Source organism: Cervus canadensis, chromosome X, assembly GCF_019320065.1.
Source record: "Cervus canadensis isolate Bull #8, Minnesota chromosome X, ASM1932006v1, whole genome shotgun sequence".
Lineage (NCBI taxonomy): Eukaryota > Metazoa > Chordata > Mammalia > Artiodactyla > Cervidae > Cervus > Cervus canadensis.
The window spans coordinates 40,648,568-40,667,307 of NC_057419.1; the positions used below are offsets into that span (position 1 = coordinate 40,648,568).

An 18,740-nucleotide genomic window follows, 5' to 3' on the forward strand; every position below is an offset into this window, starting at 1 on the left:
ACAGGAAACCTCATGTCCAAAGACAAGAAGACCTTTTTACAAGGAGACAGCTGCCTTCCCATCACCAGTTGCTAAAGCAGGAACAGTTGCCTCTTTTCAACACTCCCAGGGTGTGTGTGTGTGTTTGTGCTTGCACACATGCATACATTTAGAGAAAAGAGGAAAGGGAGTGCTTTGATGGAGGAGTGGAAATGGTCTTTTGTAGCCCCTCATACTTGAATGTTCTTCACCCCACACCCCCTTACAAAGAAAACTTATATCAGGAATGAGCTGCATACACAGATTTTAGAAAATCACTCTCCCATCCAGTCCTGGAAATCTCTCCCCCAACTTGACCTGAAATTCCATCAAAAAGATTTGAGTAACAAGCTAATTACTTCAATGGTCATAGTGAAATGGAGGGACCATCCAAGAGGCAATATCATATATAAGAGCTTGGGCACTGAAGTCCAGGTAAACCTGACTTCAAATTCTGGCTCAAAACCTGCCTACTACATAAAAATCAGTTATTGAGACCTTTCATCTCTCTTGGAACCTCACTTTCTTTGAATTCAAAACTAAGAAATTGGGTCATTGTGAGGTTTCAATAACATATAACACGCTAATCTCTCAAGAACACAGTGCCTATGAAATGGAAAGTGCTCAAGAAATGGTAGCCACCATTATTGTTATTGTCTGTGTGGCCTTGGATGAGCTATTTAAATTCTGATCCTTCCTGTTCTTACCTGTAAATATGTCTCCATCTCAGGAGGTGGTTGTGAGGATTCAATGAGTTAATAAATGTCAGTTGCTTAGAACAGAGCCTGGCATATAGTAAGCACTTAATAAATGGTAGCTATTATTATTCTCACCTTAATTAGATGTGTTTAATCTAAACGACTGCTTAATACTCAATTGAGATCAACAACACTTTCCCTTAGGAGGAGGAAAAGGTAATTTGGGAGCAGGAGGTGATGTGTTCAGCGTGGAGGTGGAAAGTTAGGAGCCAGAAGGCAACTGGAGAGGGTCTAGTGAGTGAGAACACAGAGACGTGTTCAGGTAGGAGAGTGTAGAGCCAGAGATGGAAAGACTCCAAAGCCTTTGTTTACCTCACCCTCAGAGACCAAGCACAACTGACAGGTCCTTTTAGTAGGTCTCTGTTCTCCCCATCCTGTCATCTGTTGAGCAAGGTTCTGTGTCTGAGGATGGAGTAAGGTAAGGGCAAGGAGCTGGTTTCAGAATGATCCCCGCAGGAAGCTGGAGATGCCTGCCTGAGCCTGAGCCCGAGCCCAGGATTAGCAGCATGTGGCAGACAGGCATGCCTATGAGCGGGCAGTGGGATTTCATGCCCAGCATGTTTGTGTGCAGCTCAAATGAAGCTATGGTTGTCAGTGTCACAGTGGCACCATTTCTGTGGTGGGTAGCCTGCACTGCTTGGGTGCAGAGGCCACCAAAGTTCCCCTCCTCTCACACTAGTTCTTCTCTTTGGCTATGGGACCACTCATTAATTTCACTGGCCTGTTAACCTGGCCCAAGCCCATGGCCCAGACAGTGGTGATGGAATAGACGATCCACGACTGGACACTAGGACCTGGGGTTTTGGGGCTGATTCTGGTAAGGTTGATCAGGTCAAGTTTTGGGGACTTTGTTTTGTTGTTTTTGAAGTTCATGGCTGCATATTAGTTTATATTCTTATTTTATTTTCATTTTATCAAAGTAATATTTGTTCATAGTTTTAAAAGACATATAAGCTATACATATATTACTGAATACTAAGTTAAACACTTAGCTTTTTCTTTTGATATTTATTGTCACATTTTTCATGATGTGCCAATACTGCTGTTATTTTTTTACTTTTCTGTTTGAAATATCTTTGTGCATACGAAGATACACACATATACATATATATGTATACCTATCACATATATACATATATATCCTTGTAGCATCTATCTCTTTTAAATTATATATAATATAATATCTTTTAAATAATAAATAGCAATCTCAATGCTTATAATTAAAGCAGAAGCCCTCTGTTCCAACCCTAAGCCTCATTCTTCAGAGTCAAATACTTCTAAACTTCTTAGCTGTTTCTTCTGATATTTACCTCCACATCTCTAAATAATATGCCAATATTATTATTTCTTGTTTTTTTTCTGATTTAAATATGTACTGACTTTTTATAGAGGGGGATTTAGCTGTCTTACTACCAGTAGCACCGTATGCACATTCCTCTCATATATCCAATATTGTCATATCATAATTTCTGGTTTTAACAGTATCCCATATTTATATTATTAGGATTATAAATATTGTTCATAGCTGAGTCATATAGAATACTGTGATTATATTTTCTTCCTTGGCCAACTTGTTTTCCTGGAGTTAATAATTGCCTCTTTTTTCCCCCTATTTGCTTAGTTTTCTATGATTTTTTTTTTTTTTTTTTTGCTAATGCATTCCCAATTTCTCCATCATAGCTGTAAAATTCATGTAGCACATTACATAACCCATTACTTCCATCCTTTTCTTGGAGATCTCCACCTTCCTCCAGTCTGGGCTAGTTGCTGGAGGCTTGGCTTTTAAGTGCTTGGATTTCAAGTACTTAGCAGGCATGTCTTCTATACACCTAGTTCCTTGTGAAGTCCTGAGGGAAATACACAGATATGTAAGATACAACCCCTGTCCTCAGGGAGCCTACAGTCCCAAGAATGTTAATAATTCATTCAGATATCTCACCAGAAGGCTTGAGCGCCTTCCAGGGACTTTGATCTAAGCTATGTCTTTGATCCCACACTCTAGGCAGAACTTCCTCCCTCCATTTCCACTAAATTATCAGAAGAATACATATAGTCTCCCAGAGAGCAAATGTGTTCTTAGACTGTATTAACAGAAACAGAGCTTCCAGGATTGGAGGACTGATACTTCTACTTGACTCTGTTGATAAACTCTGTCTAGGGATTGCGTTTAGTTGCAAGGAACATGGAAAAATAGGAACTTGTCAGAAGATGATGATGGCGTAGCAGCTTGGACCAGTCAGAGGGCCCTGAAAAAGGTGGTTTTGGGATGTTGTCCAAAGTTGGCTGTAGCAGCCAGAGCCCCAGCTCCAGCACAGGGGCCTGTGCAGAATGTCTGATATTTAGCTCCCTGTGGTATACTGATGAGCAGAACACTTCCACTACACACTTCAATTTTGCCTAAGGAGATATATGCAAGAACTTTCTTCAGAATCACTGCACCATTAATAAACAAAAGAAAAGAATATTCAGAGAGGAGAATTATAGGATGTTCTATGCAGGAAATATATGATGTAGTATTAGGAATGGAGGATTACAAGCGTTTTGCTCCTTGGTGCAAAAAATCAGATGTAATATCAAGGAGATCTGAATACTGCAAAACATAATTAGAAATTGGGTTTCTACCTGCAGTGGAGCACTATATATCAGTAGTAACCTTAGTGTAACCACATTTGGTAAAGGCATACTGTGCTGATGGGAAGCTCTTCAATCATTTGGAGACTGTTTGGCATTTTAGCCCAGGTCTTCCTGGCTACCCAAGAACTTGTACTTTGGATTTTTTTAATTTCTTTTGACTTTTGCAAACTTCTACCACAGCTTGCCACCTGGTTTTTCAATGAAGTTGTAAAGCAGATGATGTCTCCCTTTGAAAGAAGAGCATGTAAGCTGGTATGGTCCAGAAACAAATATACTTCGGGAATTAATGCTTCATGAAGTTCATCACACATAAAGAGAAAAACAAAGGTCACCTACTTGCAACTAGTTTATTTACTTTTAGGAAGTGCTTTCATCATTTGCTTTTAGAAGTCAGAAAGAAAGAAAAGTGAAAGAAAGTGAAGTCGCTCAGTCATATCCGACTCTTTGCAACCCCATGAATTGTAGCCTACCAGGCTTCTCTGTCCATGGGATTTTCCAGGCAAGAGTACTGGAGTGGGTTGCCATTTCCTTCTCCAGGGGATCTTTCCAACCCAGGGATCGAACCCAGGTCTCTCACATTGTAGGCAGACACTTTACCATCTGAGCCACCAGGGAAGTCAGAAAGCATTTGTCAAACCTAGCTTTGATTATAAACTTGTACCATTGAAAGTTTGCACTTGAAATATGGAACCACGTGTATGTAGAATTTAATCAAGTTTAATTCAGACTAATATGTATATTAGCATATTTATAATAATGGGGTGTCATCACTGTTACTAGAATACTGACATCACTCTTCTGAACAGAAATCAAAACTGTAAATTTAAACCTTTTAATTATCATGTCACCTGAAGAGGCTGGTTGAGATACTCATGAAGTGTGTATAATATTAACCATATCATGTTTAAATTATTGAATTCAGACTATTTATAACTTATTGTCTTAGGGCCTGCCTCATGGCTTAGGATATTGAGTAGTCATCAGATAAAGTAAAACTTTGACTTAAAAATATTGTTAATGAAGATTCCCTGGCACTTTTCTTATTTTTAAATTGTTCCTATGGGTAGTGTAGATAATTCAATGTTAAACTGAGTTTAGCTTCCAGATAAATAATTTTTTGTTGAGTGGTCCCGAGTTTTAAGCTACTTTTCTCTTTGTTTGCAACCCTCTCCCCAGTCCTTTGACTGCTATTTAATAATGCTGAATCAGTGTCAGATTTTGTCTATAGCAATGGACAGTAGATGAAGATAAATTGGTTGATAAGTTTGCAGCACCATGCATCCTTATTTTCTATTTATTGTGTGTATTCACTTTCAATAATGTATTTCAAACTGATATTTTTGTAAACAAATCAATGTAAGGACTGAAGTGGTAACTTTAATAAAGTTAATTTGTTTAAAAAACGAAAAAAAATAGGAATTTGTCTGAATAGGAACAACCAGGATAAAACAGAAATGGAAACTACATCCCCCAAAATAGCTGAAAAACTAGTTTGGCTTCTTGGAAGAGTAGTGTACACATAGCTCTCTCCATTTTTCTTCCTCACATTCCCTTTTAAATTGGTTTCTGTCCCTACTGCTCCACTGAAACTGCTCTCACCATGATGAAACTGCCAGCATGTCCTCATCTGCTGACCACTCTTATTCTTTGAAACTTTCCTCCCCTAATTTACAGAATGCCACTCTCTTCTGTTTCTTTTCCAAGCTCTTTAACCACTCCCTCATCTTCATCATACTCCTTCTTCTACCTACCCCCTAAATGTTAATGTTTTCCAGGGATCCACTGTTGGTCCTTTTCTCTATGTATTCATTCTCCCTAGGCAACATCCTCTACTTCTTTGGCTTCCACCATTGCTTTATCAGTCAGAGTGAGCTAGGTTGTGCTGTAGTAGCAAACAATTCCCAAATATCAGAGGCTTATCACAACAGTTATTTCTTGCTCATAATACATGTCCAAAACAGGTCATCAGGGAGCATCTGTTCATGATAGTCACCAAGAGACCTAGGCTAGTAAAAGACCCATTTCAACATCACTTCCACAGTCAGCAGCAGAGGGAAGAGAATGTGGCAAATCATACTCCAGCTTCTTAAAGCTTCTCCCCAGAAGTGATCCAGGTCACTTCAACTCACATTTCATTGGCCAAAGTCTTATGGCCACAGCTAATTTCAAAAGATGTGGGAAAGTATAGTCCTGCTATGTTCCTAATGATTAACTCCTTAACCATTGGTAACTCCCAAACCTTTATCTCTAGCCCAGACCCTCCTTCTGAACTCAGACCATTATGTCCAACTGCCTCCTTGACATTCTACCTTGCCTAGTATATATTGACCTATACTTCAAAGTCAGCATGACCAAAAACTGAATTCATCTTATTGACCCCCAAATCTACTTCTCCTGCTTTCCCTTCCTTAATGAATGAAACTACTATTCATCCTGCCACCCAAACAAGAAACCTGGTAGTCATCTTGACCCCCTCCCTCACCCTCAATCCCCATATCCCTAATTTATCTCTTCTCATATCCATCCCCTTCTCTCCATTTCTTAATTCTGCTGCTACTGCTTCAGTTGAGGCCCCTACCATCTCTCACTCAGATTGTGGCAATAGTCTCCTAGCTGATCTCTCTACCTCCAGTCTTGATGCCTATAATCCATCATCCACATTTTCAGAATATAAATCTAAAAGGTTAGTCATAGAAGTGATAAGCAGTCTTTTAAAAAGCAGTTATTTAACACTCACGAAAGGTTCTCTGTTGCCTATGGGATGAAGCCTGGCATCCAGAACATATAATATATTATGATATTATGGGCATGGCCTTCCTCTGCAGCCTTATCTCCCATAATGGCCCCCTTTGTATCCTCTAACTATGCTGAACTACCAACAGTGTCTGAACCTGGCTGTATTTCAAACCCCCAAGCCTTTATACCTGCTTATTCCTTTGCTTTAAGTGCACTTATTCCTGCCATATTCTATCCAGTGAACTTCAACTCATTTTTTCCAAGCCCCAACTCTAGCCTCTCCCATATGGAAATGTTTTCTTATGCTTCACCCCTCAAAACACAGTTGATCCTTCCTCCCTTTATGGGATCACTTGTACCAAGTACATACTACTTATTACAGTGACTTCTAATGATTGATACACAAGGTTGTCTCTCCTGCTCCTTAAAGATAGCAATCTTGTCTTCCCTATCTCTATCATCTTTAGCTCTCCAGCACAGTGCCAGGCACTCAAAACCTGTTCAAAAAGTGATCATTGCAGGAAAAAAATTAATTGGAAGACCTGGCCTGATTCAAGGAAGTTTACAAATACCTCCTGCAGGGCTGGCATGGAGACAGGAAGTTTATGGCCCCAGAAGAGCTAGTAGGAGCCATGAGTAATGCCACAAAGAGGCATTATGTCAGCTCAAAAGGAGAAAGAATTCTTTAGCTGTGAGAGTTGTCTGAAGGTACGGGCTTCCCTAGGAGAATGTGTGCTATGACAAGAGGTTTACAGTCAGTAGCTGGATAAGATGTGGCAGTGATGTTAAAGTGGAACTTCCAACAGCAGATAGGGAGGTGGGGTTATGATTGTCACAGTCCTTTCCACTCTTGCATGGTCATGAACCTGCCTCCTCTGCTCACCTGATTGATATGGGTCATCTAGGCTCCTTCAGAGAGCTGCTCTTGTACCAGGGTCACCACTTCTCCACTAACCAGGCTGCCCCTGGTCTTGGAGCAGGTGGCCTAAGAGGCTTGGAGGTAACTGGCCCCTCTGGAACTACACTGACTCTGGGTTCTTATACACCTCTCCAGCTATCTCCCCTGTCTTTCCTCCAGGCCAGGCCAGGCCACTCTGACTCATGACTGCTCATTCTCAGCAGCAGGAAAGCTATTGCTTATTTTTATAGCCACTTAAGTAAAGCCATGTCACCCACCTGCATTTGCTCTGTAATGCCTCTAATCTCAGTCTGACTTTGCCAGTCCCAAAGAACTACTCCCAGAGTCATGTCCATTATCTCCCTCCCCTGGGTTGGAGAGATTGACTTTAACCTTACCCTGTTCTGATCCAACTCTTTGAAAGCCCAGAATCAGGAATAGGCGCACGTGGCTCTTTTCAGACCTGCCCGCGGAGGTCCTTCACACAATGCTAGGTGTGGACGCAGTGCAAAGAGACCCTGGATTAATCATCAGAGTAACTCCCTTCTAGTCCTGGCTTTATATTAATAGTTGATTTCTTGCATGTTTCTGAGTTGGCTGAAACAAGTCCCTTTTCTGGGCCTCAGTTTCCCCCTAGGTAAAATCTAGAGGCAGGGTGGTTTACTTGTGTGCTGTGGACAGTGGGTTTCATCCCCAAGCCCAGCCCAGACTGCCATTCTGCCTGCACAGTCTCTGCAGGTGCAGCTCCTGGCCAAGTGTCCCAGGGGTGCATTAGGACAACAAGCAGCAATGAAGAGAAGGTCTATTGGGAGTATTTGGATGGGAAAACAGGCCCTAGGGAAGGAAGCAAGTTGGAATCCAAAAAGGAAACTGCCAACTTTCCGGTTGGCAAGAACTGAAGCCCTACTTTCTGGAGGGTTTTCTGGTCCCCAAAACAAGGAGTCCAGGGTGGCCTCCTCTTCCTAAACCTTCTGGCCCTGAGTCTTGGCTGTGGGCTGTGTATGTACACACATACATTCCCGCAGCACCCTGGGGCCCTGGACAGGTCACCTGCTTCTTCGCAGGGGAGCATAGGAATAAGAATGCCTGGGCCAGGGCTGCACGCCAGGGAGCAGGAAGTTAAGGCTCTTTAGGTCCTCCCACTCTACCCTAAACTAGCAGCTGCAGAGCCCAGGATGGGTGGGGATCCCTGTCATCTTACCCGCTCCCATTTCAAGAGTGGTTTAACAGCCCAGCCGGGAGGAGGAATGGGATAGCCTTCTCAGCTTCCTTTTTGGGTTAATTGGTGTTCCCTCTAGTTACTCCCTGCTTCCTTCCCCTCCCAGTTCCCATAGCAACTTGGCTGTATCTGCCAGAACTTGAGTGAGCCCAGCAGCAGCCTGCTGGACGTGGGGAAGGGGCTTCTGTAGGGAAAAGAGGGCACTGCCAGGTCAAGGCTTCCACCCCACCCATCGTCTGCTGCTACCTCAAGGGTCCAGGATGCTTAAGCACAGAGTACAGGGTGTGATAAAGAAGCCTTTCCTGCCAGAGCTGGAGTTTGAAGAAAAGCCCAGAGCAGGCCTGGTTCTCCTCAGCTGTCCTCCCCTCCCCACACACCTGTGTCCTGAGTTTAGCATGCAGTCACTGATAGGATGGTCCAGGAGGAAGAACCCTGGAGTTGGAGTCTAGAAACTGGGTTTCAAGTTCCTCTCTCTGCCACTATTTAGTGTGACTGTAGACAAGTCCTTCCCCCCTTTTCTGAGCCTCAGTTTCCTCAGCTATAAAATAAAGCAAGGCTAAGATCTCTGCATATTAAAATTACCTGAGCTGTTTTGAAAAACTCTAGATGTGTAGGTTCCACCCACAAGGATTCCAGCTGCTTGGTCTAGAGTGCCATGTGAGCCAAGCAGGAGCGTTTTTAAAAGACTGAGTGATTCTAATATGCAGCCAGAATTGAGAAATGGGCAAAAGATCTCCAAGGGTCTCCCAACTGACTGTTGTCTGGTTCTGAGACATTTCTTCCTTTGCCCTGCATGCCCCATCTCCAGCCAACCCTACAGGTCTCGAACCTGGCTCTATCAGCTCTGCCCCTTCCTTGTGGATGAATGCCCAGGACCCCTGCAGCTGCCCAAGCAACACAATCCCCTCTGGCTCAGTCCTAACACTGATGAGACGAGGCAAGTGACTTAGGCCCTTCCAGGGAAGAGGGCTGCAGAGACTAAGGCAGGCTTGCTGTCCAGGTGGTCGCCCTGAAAGCCAGACTTTTCATTTGAGAAGGATCCCAGCCCCTCTTAAAGCATGTAGACCAGTGCAGCGACCTCAGCTGGCCATCTGCTGAGCCAAGGAACTGGATTACCTCTCAGCCCCTTCTTCCTCCATTCCCCTCACTAGTTCCTTGCCTGTTCCTGCCTTGCCACCCACAGGCCTGGTGTCTTCCTCAGGCAATCTGCTCGCCCACTTGTTGCCATGGTGACTCTGAGGAGTGGGGCTTGAGGGAGGGTCATCTAACTAAGGAGAAAGGCCTCCCTCCCACAGTCAGGCCACCTCTCTCCCTGCCTCATCTCCCTCAACTCCCGCCCTCTCTCCTAGGGCAGAGACAGGGAGTGCCCAGCCACCAGTGCCTGCTGTTAGGCTAATTGCAGTTGCCTGGGAGGAGGGCTGACCCTCCACTGCAGCCTCCTCACCTGGGAGCAGGAATATTGAACCAGAATCGCCCAGGGAGAATCCCAAGGGGGCCACTGAACCCCAGTGGTAGAGATCTGTGCTGTTCCACACAGTCCAGGGTGAGGATGGAGGTAGACTCTGGGTCCAGTCTATAGAGATTGGGGAAGAGGCTGTGGACAGAGAGATTTCTCTGGGAACTCTGGGGCCCACAGGATGGAGGGGGGTCTCTGAGGTCCTGAGGCCCTTAGCATTATGGATTTCCTTTTGTCTTTTCTTTCTTTCTTCCCCATATCCTTCTGCTCTTATCCCTCTTTCTTATCTCAGCTTTCCTCTGCTCCCATCTTTTTCACCTTCCATATTCCCATGCTGGCTCTTAAACCCTCTTTCTTACTCCTCCTTTCTTGCCTCTCCTCTTCACAGCCCCTCTTCCACCTCTCCTGTGCCTCACCGTTATCCCCTACTCTTTCTTACCCTTCGTCTTCTCTTAGCCTCACCACACCTGTTTGCCTCCCTTATACCCTCCATCTCTCACTCCCCTGCTTCCTCCCCAACCCTTTTTTTCCTATCCCTCAAGTACCACCATTTCTCCCCCTCCAACTCCCTACTCTTTGTTACCCTGTTTCTTCCTCTCCTATTCCCTTGTACTGCTGACCCCACTACCATTCTCTCCAACCCCTGAGCCCCTCTCGTACCACTCCAGCTCCCTCTTCCCCTGCCTCTTACCTTTACTTGTCGCTTTCCACCCTCCTTCCACTCCCTTCTCACTCCATTGCACAGATCTTTTATGCCAATAATTTCACTCTTAAGAGTTTATGTAAATAAAATATAACACAAGTATTCAAGAGAGATGTGTATAGACCTATTCACTGAAGCATTGTTTGTGATCGTCAAAACCTGGAAATAAATGTCCGTTTACAAGAAATAGGTACCCTTTGCACTTTATTCATACAAAACCACTCTCCATTCTTCCAACACATTGTACACTGCACTCATGTCTGTACCTTTGCTTAAGCTGTTGCCTCAGTCCAAAATGCCCTTTTGTCTCTGTCCCATCTCTGCCTTTCCCATCTAAAATCCTACTTTGAATCCCTGCTCAACTCTTATCCCCTTATTGAAATCTTTCCCAGCTTTCCTATTTGCTTCCCTCCCATGGCCAGTGATTTAATTTCTCTTATAGAAAATGTGCCATAGTTTCAAGTTAGATGAAACCAGAATTTCTCTGAGAGTAGGAACATGTCCTCATATACTTGTCTGGTTCGTTCCATTAACAGTTGTGTTTTTTTACATATATTGTACTGAGTACATAATGGTAGTAAGACACGCCTACATCTGCTTTCATGCAACTCACACTTTAGTGAGGCTGACAGAGAAAAACAAAACAAGGATGCAGACAAACTCATACTTGTGGCAAAGAAACAGTTAAGGAAAAGAATGGTGAGGGGTCATTCTCTAGCTAGAGTGGTCAGAAAGACCCGCTTTGAGGAGATAACATTTGAACTGAGGCTTCAAAGTTGAGAAGGACCCAGGCAGACCAGAAATGGGGAATCAAGAGCATATCAGGCCAAGAGAACAGTGTGTGCCAAGGCCCCAAGGTGGGAAGAAGTAGGGCATGTTCAAGGAAAAGAAAGAAAACCTCAGCGTGTGGAGCATGATGAGCTGGAAGGGAGAGGTAGAAAATGAAGTTGGAGAGACAGACAGAGGCCAAGTTATGCAGGAATTTGAAGTCTGTGGTTGAAAGTTTGGATTTTATTGTAAATGCATTGAAGGATACGAAGCAAGGCAGTAACATGATCAAATGTCATTTTGAGATCCCTCTTACTCTTGTGTAAACAGTAGATTGGAAAGAGCAAAACTGGAGGCAGCGAGGCCACATAGGAGACTGTCATACAGGTGACAGATGACAATGGCCTGCACAGAGTCGTGGACATAGAGGGAGACTTGGCATGCCTTGCTGATGGACTGTGTGTGGGAATGCCTATTAAGAGAAACATGATGGCCGACACCTAAGTTTCTGGCTTGAATATTCAGATGCATGATTGTGACACTTAACTGAAGTGGTCAAGACTTACTGGTGTGGGCAGATTTGGAGTTAAAAAAAAGAAGACAGGAACTGAATTTTAAGATTTAGAACATGTTAAATTTGAGAGGCCAGTGAGATAGCAAAGCTGTGTTCCTCAGGGGGATAATCTGCACCACAACCCACTACCACCATCCCCCACCACCACACCCCTGCCCCCACTTTGGAAAAGGCCAGTGTGGGGTTACATTGCCAAAGTCCAGGTTCACAATGGAGTTATTTGCTTTTGAGTGTAAATGTCTAATGTCTGTGTAAGAAACTCTGACCATGTTGCCCAGAGTGTGGTGGAAAGGAGTCTGGAAGCAAAATGACCTGGACCCTTGTTCCAAAGGCAGATTCCTGAGCCCTCCTCAGTCCTCTTGAAGCTGAATTGGAGGGGGCCTTCTGCCTATTGAACAAGTATCCCAGGGGATTCTGAGGCACACTGAAGTCAGAGAGCCACTGCTACAGGGAGCAACTGAAGACATGAGGACTGGATGTGGGCAGAGCTCTGGGCATCTTGTTAAAATGCAGGTGTGACTTGTCAGGTCTGGGGCAGGGCCTGGGAATCTGCACTTTTCACAAGCTCCTCAGTGATGGTGATGCAGCTGGTCCAGATCCACACTTTCAGGAGCAAGAAGTTAGATCAGTGGTTCTCAATGGGAGATGGTTTTGTGTCCCTTGCCCCCCACCCTGCTCAGGGGATATTTGGCAATAGGCAGAGACAATGGGGGGGGGGGCGATTAGAGGATGTGACTGGCAACTGCTGGGTAGAAGCAAGGAATGCTGCTCAATATTCTACAGTGCACAGAACAGCCCACACTACAAAGAATCCTGCAGTCCAAAATGTCAGAAGTGTCACCATTGAGGAACTCTGGTCTTGACGATAGCCAAATAGTACAGAGCAGGAAACCTTTCTTAGCTAGGACCCAGTGCCCGGTAAGAGAGGGCTAGATGAGGGGCAGAAAGTAAACCTGTGAAGTGAAATGGCCAAGCAAAGTTCGAAGCAAATGAAATGTGGTGCCTGCTCCACTCCAAGGCCGAAGTCAACAGGACAGAGCATGGATTAAGTAGAGCTTGAAGGCACATCTGGTGCTTAGTAAGGCAGATTCCTGTTTTTATTAAAAAATAACCCCTCACATTTGTACTGCACTATAGAATATAAAAACATTTTCATATGTGTCATATTATTTGATCCATACAACACCTTAATGAGATAGAGCAAAGATTATCCTCTCCATCTCTTTTCTTGAGTTTAGAAACTTAACACCATCAGCCAAAGAAATGTTTGCTGAATCGAATGCAAGTGAAATTTACCTCAATATAAGTAACCTCAGAGAAGTCCGGACATCTCTTGGGACCAGTTATAAAATGGTGCAGTTGGTTGGGATGACTGGTAAGACCTTTTCCAGCTCAGATACAGGAGTCATTTTGTGATTTTACCAGTGAATAAATTAAAAGTCTTCGATTACTGCAGACTGGGGACTCTGAGTTCTGGCTATGAAATGTGAGATTTTGGGGTAGGAGGTAGTGGTTTTGACCCAAACCCTTCTTCCCCAGCCCCTGGATCTTGGGGTTGGCTTAGTAAGCACACAATACCCTCCCCCAACAGACTACAGGTACACCCCTCCTCATCACTTTCCTCTGATGCCGGAAGGGGCTGGCACCTGGGCTGATGCTCTTTCCTCTCCCCACAGGCTGTCTACAAGGCCTGGCTGTGCTCAGAATACTTCAGCGTGACCCAGCAGGAATGCCAGCGCTGGGTGCCCTGCAAGCAATACTGCCTGGAGGTGCAGACCCGGTGCCCCTTTATCCTCCCTGACAATGAGGAAATGGTATACGGAGGGCTCCCTGGCTTTATCTGTACAGGTAAAGACAGGGCCCTGGGAGAGGGGGAGGCTGGGGGCCCAAGGCAGGCACCAGGTTAGGGCTGTGGTCGGGGAGGACAACAGGGAAGTTGGGTTAGGGGAAAGTTAGTGGCTGCTGGAGTGGGTAGTAAGACCCCAGGTGGGGATGGGATGAAGTAGAATAGGGCCAGGGAGTTATCCCAGAGAAACTATCTGGGGTCCCTGGGAGATAGTGTCCAGAAAGGGATTGTACTAAGGGACAGGGGGAAGAGTCTTGGGCAGGACTGCCAGAGCAGCCCCAGCTTTGACAATCACCTCTCTCAGAAAGGCATAGCCAGCAGCCCCCTTAGCACCCCACCCCGCCTTCCTTATCCATTGGCAGGGTTGCTGGATACTTCACCAAAGCGGCCAGAAACCAAGTGCTGTGACGTGCAGTGGGTCTCCTGTGAGTCGGAGAAGAAGAAGTTCAAGGAGTCTGAAGCCCCCAAAACCCACCACCAGCAATTCCACCACTCTTATTTCCACCACTACCACCAACAGTACCACCACTACCATCCCCGCCACGAGCCCCCAGGCCGTCTCGGCCACAAGCCCTCCCTGCTGCCGGTTTCTGGGGGCTCCCGCCTCAGCCCCAGCAGGATCCGGCTCTACATCCTTGTTCTCGTGCTCCTCCATACCATGGTGTCCTTCTCCAGCAGTCAGAGTGGTGGGGGACCGGGCCTGGAGGCACTGCCTGCCCTAGACGAGGGCCTGGCTCGGGAAGAGTGACCGCAGGGAGGGAGATCAGACCTCCACCACACACCGACATCAACTCCAGCTCCCCCAGGGGGAGGGGGAGGGGCCCCTCCCATGGGAGGTGTAGGACCAGGTAGGGGGCAGGGGAAATGGGGGATCACACATCACCCCCAACCAACCCCCACCCCAAAAGCAGCTCCAACAGAGCCGCCAAAGGGCCCCCAGGAAACTGCAAAACTCATCCGGGAGAAAAAGGCAGGAGCAGCAGGTGCCCCCCTCCCAGGCTCCATATATGGAGCTTAGCCAAAAGAAAAGGGGAGGGCGGGGTGGGGGCTGGAAATGCCCACCCCTACTGAGAGCCCTGACCCCAGGGAAGAAGGCTGCTTATCTGATCTTGGCCCTGCAGGGAATGTTGGGGGGCACAGAGGGGAGAAACTCTTCCCCCCTCTGCATTCCTTTTGTTGCCACGATCCTTAATTCCCTCCTGCCCATACTCCTACAGGCAACGGCAGACGATGCAGTGGCCTTCCTCCCGCTCCAGCGCCCCTTGTCCCATGGCGGAGGGGGGCCTGCCACAAGGAAGGACCAGGCTGGGACACAAGGTGTATGCAGTTGCAGCTAGGTCGGGGCCCCAGTTAAGCTGTGCCCCAGCACCCTAGGTGATAGGAATAGTGGAGGGTGGGAGTGAAGAGGAGAGAGGAACACAGAGGGCTTAAAAAGATGGCTGAATGGCCTGTCACCACCTGGCACTGGGGAGGCAGATGATCAGTGTTGAGGCAGGCTCAAGGACACCACCCCAAATCAGAAAAGGTTGCAAAAGGAGCCCTCTGGGGAAAAGAGCACAGGGACTGGGGTCTTGGGCCTTGAAACCGAAGACTGAGGGCACATGGTCAGACTGCCACTGTCTGAAGGGCCATATCTTACAGAAGGTGCACATACTCCCAAGGGCCACTCTTGCCCTGGAGATCTTGGCCTTGGGGCCAAAGACGTTTCCATTTCTGATCTCCACGGGGAGGAGGGACTTAAGCCCAAGAGGGTCAGGCCTGGCCTGGGTCCCCAAACTCCCCCAACTCATCCTAGCCCAGGCCTCAATGAAGGAAACCCTGGTGGTGTTGCCCCAGGGCTTTCCAGAGATGAGCCTCCCCATCCCCAGCCTGTCCCCATTCCCAGCCTACCAAAGAGTATTCATCCTTTCCAATCCCTGACCCCATGGGTTACTACCCTAATTGTGGAACCACCAGACTGCTCCTCACCCTACAGCGGGCCCCCTAATCCAGCCACCCTTGCCCCTCGCTGGAGAAAGTCCAGAAACTGGCAAGAGGACCCACTGGATAAAGACAATGTGCTGCGGTCCCTTGGCCAAGAGACTTGAAGTATTTAGTCATGCTACAGTGCTGCACGAGAGAAGAGGCCTGCAGAGACCCTTGGGGGCCATCAGCCTCGTGCTGATCTCCTGGGAGTGGAAGGCCTGGGACATCTACAAACCAATAGGCACAGACAAGAAAGGGAGCCACAACTATGTTTCTGGGACAGGCCAAGTGGCTTTCGGTGCCAGAAGGGCCTGTGTCTGGGATGAGATGCCAGTGAGTTAAGGCAGGGGGTGGGGAGTGGTGGACCTGGAACTGCATTAGGCAAAACAAAGAAGGGGACAGCTGGAACCAGTTGGCTGAGGGATAAATAAGAGACCTCAGTAGTAGAGAGGGAATCATTCAGGGGCCTCATCAGGGTCCCCAAATAGGCTTTGTGAGGCTGCAGAGTCCTTCCACACCAGGTTTCTCATTTCTCACAGCGTGTCCCCCCACCCACCCCCAGCCCTGTGCCCTGGCCACACGCTCCCTGTTGGACCTTCAGCATTTCAGGCCTAGCCACATACCCCATCTCTAGAGTGCTCTTTTCAGCTGGGGAGGGTAAGAGGTGCTGGCTCCTTTCCAGAGATGCTTCTGTAGACGTGAGAGACCCTAGGTACTGCCTTCTAATTCCTGCATCCTCAAGAGGGGCAAAGGGACTGGGAAGTAAAGGGGGGGCCTTAGGGCCCCAGGAAATGGACCCTTGGAGACTCCCACCCCACTTCCCCCTCACCAAGTGCCCAGGAGACCCCTGGCTCAGACCAGCCCAGGGCCTTGCCCAGTGGCAGGGGAAAGGGGCACCTCACTCCACTTCGAAGTCATTTGACTGTCCCCATCCACCCCACTGCCCAGATCTTCCACCACCCCTTCAGTTGCCTCTGCCCTTCGTCACAGGCAGCGGAGCTGGGCAGCTTTCTTACGCCATTTTCTACACTGTGCTTCATGAGTAGGACTTTCTTGCACTAGTTCCTATGACTGAGTCTCCAAGTCGGATTCCTAGTAGTCCCCCTCCCTCACCTGGCTATGACTCACTTGTTGCCCTACCCCTGCCTCTGTGTTTCGGTGAGAGTCTGTATGTGTACCGCTTTCTGTTTTGTTGCATTGTGGGGCAGAGGCCTCTCTGCTCTTGTTTAACCCCATAAAGAAATAAATGGTAAAGAGTTGATGATAACCCTCCCTTCATGGTTTTCTTCCATGGCGTCAAAATTGCCCGAGGGAAAATGTCTGTGGCTTGGAGAGGAGGCGGGACCAGGAGATGCTGACCCCTCTGCCCTGCTGCTTGTCGGCTCAAGTCTCAGAAAAAAAGAGTAACCTCTGTAGCAGGCCATTCGTGAGAAGGAAGTCCAAATTCAACCTCCAGCAGGGATCAGGCAGATAAGTGTGAGCGAAGGAAGTGGACCAGGCTGGGCTGAAGTACAGACACACCAAGGCCGGAAGTGGTGACAAGTGCAGGGTGTAGGCATCTACATGGACAGCTCAAGTCAAGGATTGACTTGTGGGAATATGGGCCCAATGTTGACAGGTCATCTCATTCTTCAAGGGACATCAAGACTTGAGATTTTTATGTGAAGCCTTGAATGTTGAAATGTTGGCTCAAGTCTAAAACAAACAAACAAACCCACATACCTCTCTGTGGGCTAAATATGCAGGCCCCACATGGCCTAGGGATTAGCAGTTTTTCACCTTCATGGCAGCCTTTGTTTTTAGTCTCCCAGCCTCATCTCTCCCACACCACCTCACCAGGCCCATCTTCCCATCCCAGGTGGGAAAGCGCTCAGGTAGCAGAGGAGAGGCGGCAGACAGAGCCCTCTGCCACAGCCACATTCTCACATACCTAGGATAGGGGAGAGTGTGACCTGGGAGGGAATCTTGGCATCCTCACTGAGCTGCCGAATTTCTTCACTGAGAAAACCCAAGTCCCCCAACTCCCCCAGAAAGCAGCAGAGCACGGAGTTTAGGGCGCAGTCTCTGGACCCCGACTGTATGAGTTCACAACTTGGCATGAATTCCTTGACTTCCTTGAGCCTTAGTGTCCTTATCTAGCCTGGTTATTGTGAAAGTTAGATGATAGACATCAAGGGCTCTGCACAACAGCTGGCATGAAGGAGCTGCTGAACTATGGGTCATTATTATTGTCATCAGTCTCTTAATCTTTCAACTCTTTCCTTGAACTCCACCTAAAACAGTCACCAAGTTCTATCAATTCTTCCTGTATGATGTATCAAATCCTTCCCCTCTTTCCCACCCCTGCCTCCCCACGTAGCCACTTCAGGCCCTCTGCAAATTTTGCTTGGTCTACTACAATACCTCCCAACTAATCTCTTGTTCAATTACTCCGATTCTGATCCATCTTCCCCAGCACTACATGCTTTGGCATTTAGGAGGCACACTATAAATATTTTGTGAAAGAACTGCTGTGGTAAAGTACACATCTAATCTTCCCAAAGAGAACATATTATACCTATGATCAAAAACATCAGATGGCTCCACATTGCCTGTAGAATCAAGTTTAAACTTCCTAGCAAGACTTTCAAGGCTCTTTGAATTCTGATTCCCATCCAACCAGTCTGAGACTGTCAAGCACTCCCATCCCATACACCTTCACTGAATGAGCTCTGCACCTTCTCACCTCTTGTCCTTGGCTCACATGGCTTCTTGTGACCAGGATGTCCTCTCTCCATCTCTACCCATCACTGCCTTAGCTAGTTTTCAAAGTCCAGCTCAAATGCCACCTCTGCTACAAAGATTTCCTTATTCCCCTTCTCCCAGGCTAAACACTCTATTCTCCTCTTCTGTACTTCTACACCACTTTGTACCTGAATCATGGTACTTATCACATCCTGCCTGTATTCGACTTAGTCATTCTTTCATTCAAAACATACCTATCAAGGAATTACGATAAGTCAAGTACTATGCTATGTGCTGGGAATACGGCAGTAACAAGACATAGACATGTTATTGGTCCACAAGATAACATGATGTCATGTGCTCAGCAACCATAACATACTTACTATAACATTCAAGTTTTTGTCTCACCATATGTCCATGAGGCAGCCAGGCTCTCTTGAC

General features: G+C 46.8%; 1 protein-coding gene and 1 pseudogene across 1 annotated transcript in view; both read left to right on the top strand.

Annotated features, from left to right (window-relative positions):
* NALF2 (NALCN channel auxiliary factor 2) overlaps positions 1-16,842 on the top strand; it is a 28,247-nt gene extending 11,405 nt beyond the window's left edge. The window contains exons 2-3 of the mRNA XM_043459538.1: positions 13,441-13,612; positions 13,973-16,842. Of these exons, the coding sequence (XP_043315473.1) occupies positions 13,441-13,612; positions 13,973-14,358 (558 nt within the window). The 3' untranslated portion in view covers positions 14,359-16,842. The remainder of the gene's footprint in view (positions 1-13,440; positions 13,613-13,972) is intronic.
* Positions 2,873-3,873, top strand: LOC122435393 (annotated as a pseudogene).
* Positions 16,843-18,740: the final 1,898 nt, after the last annotated feature.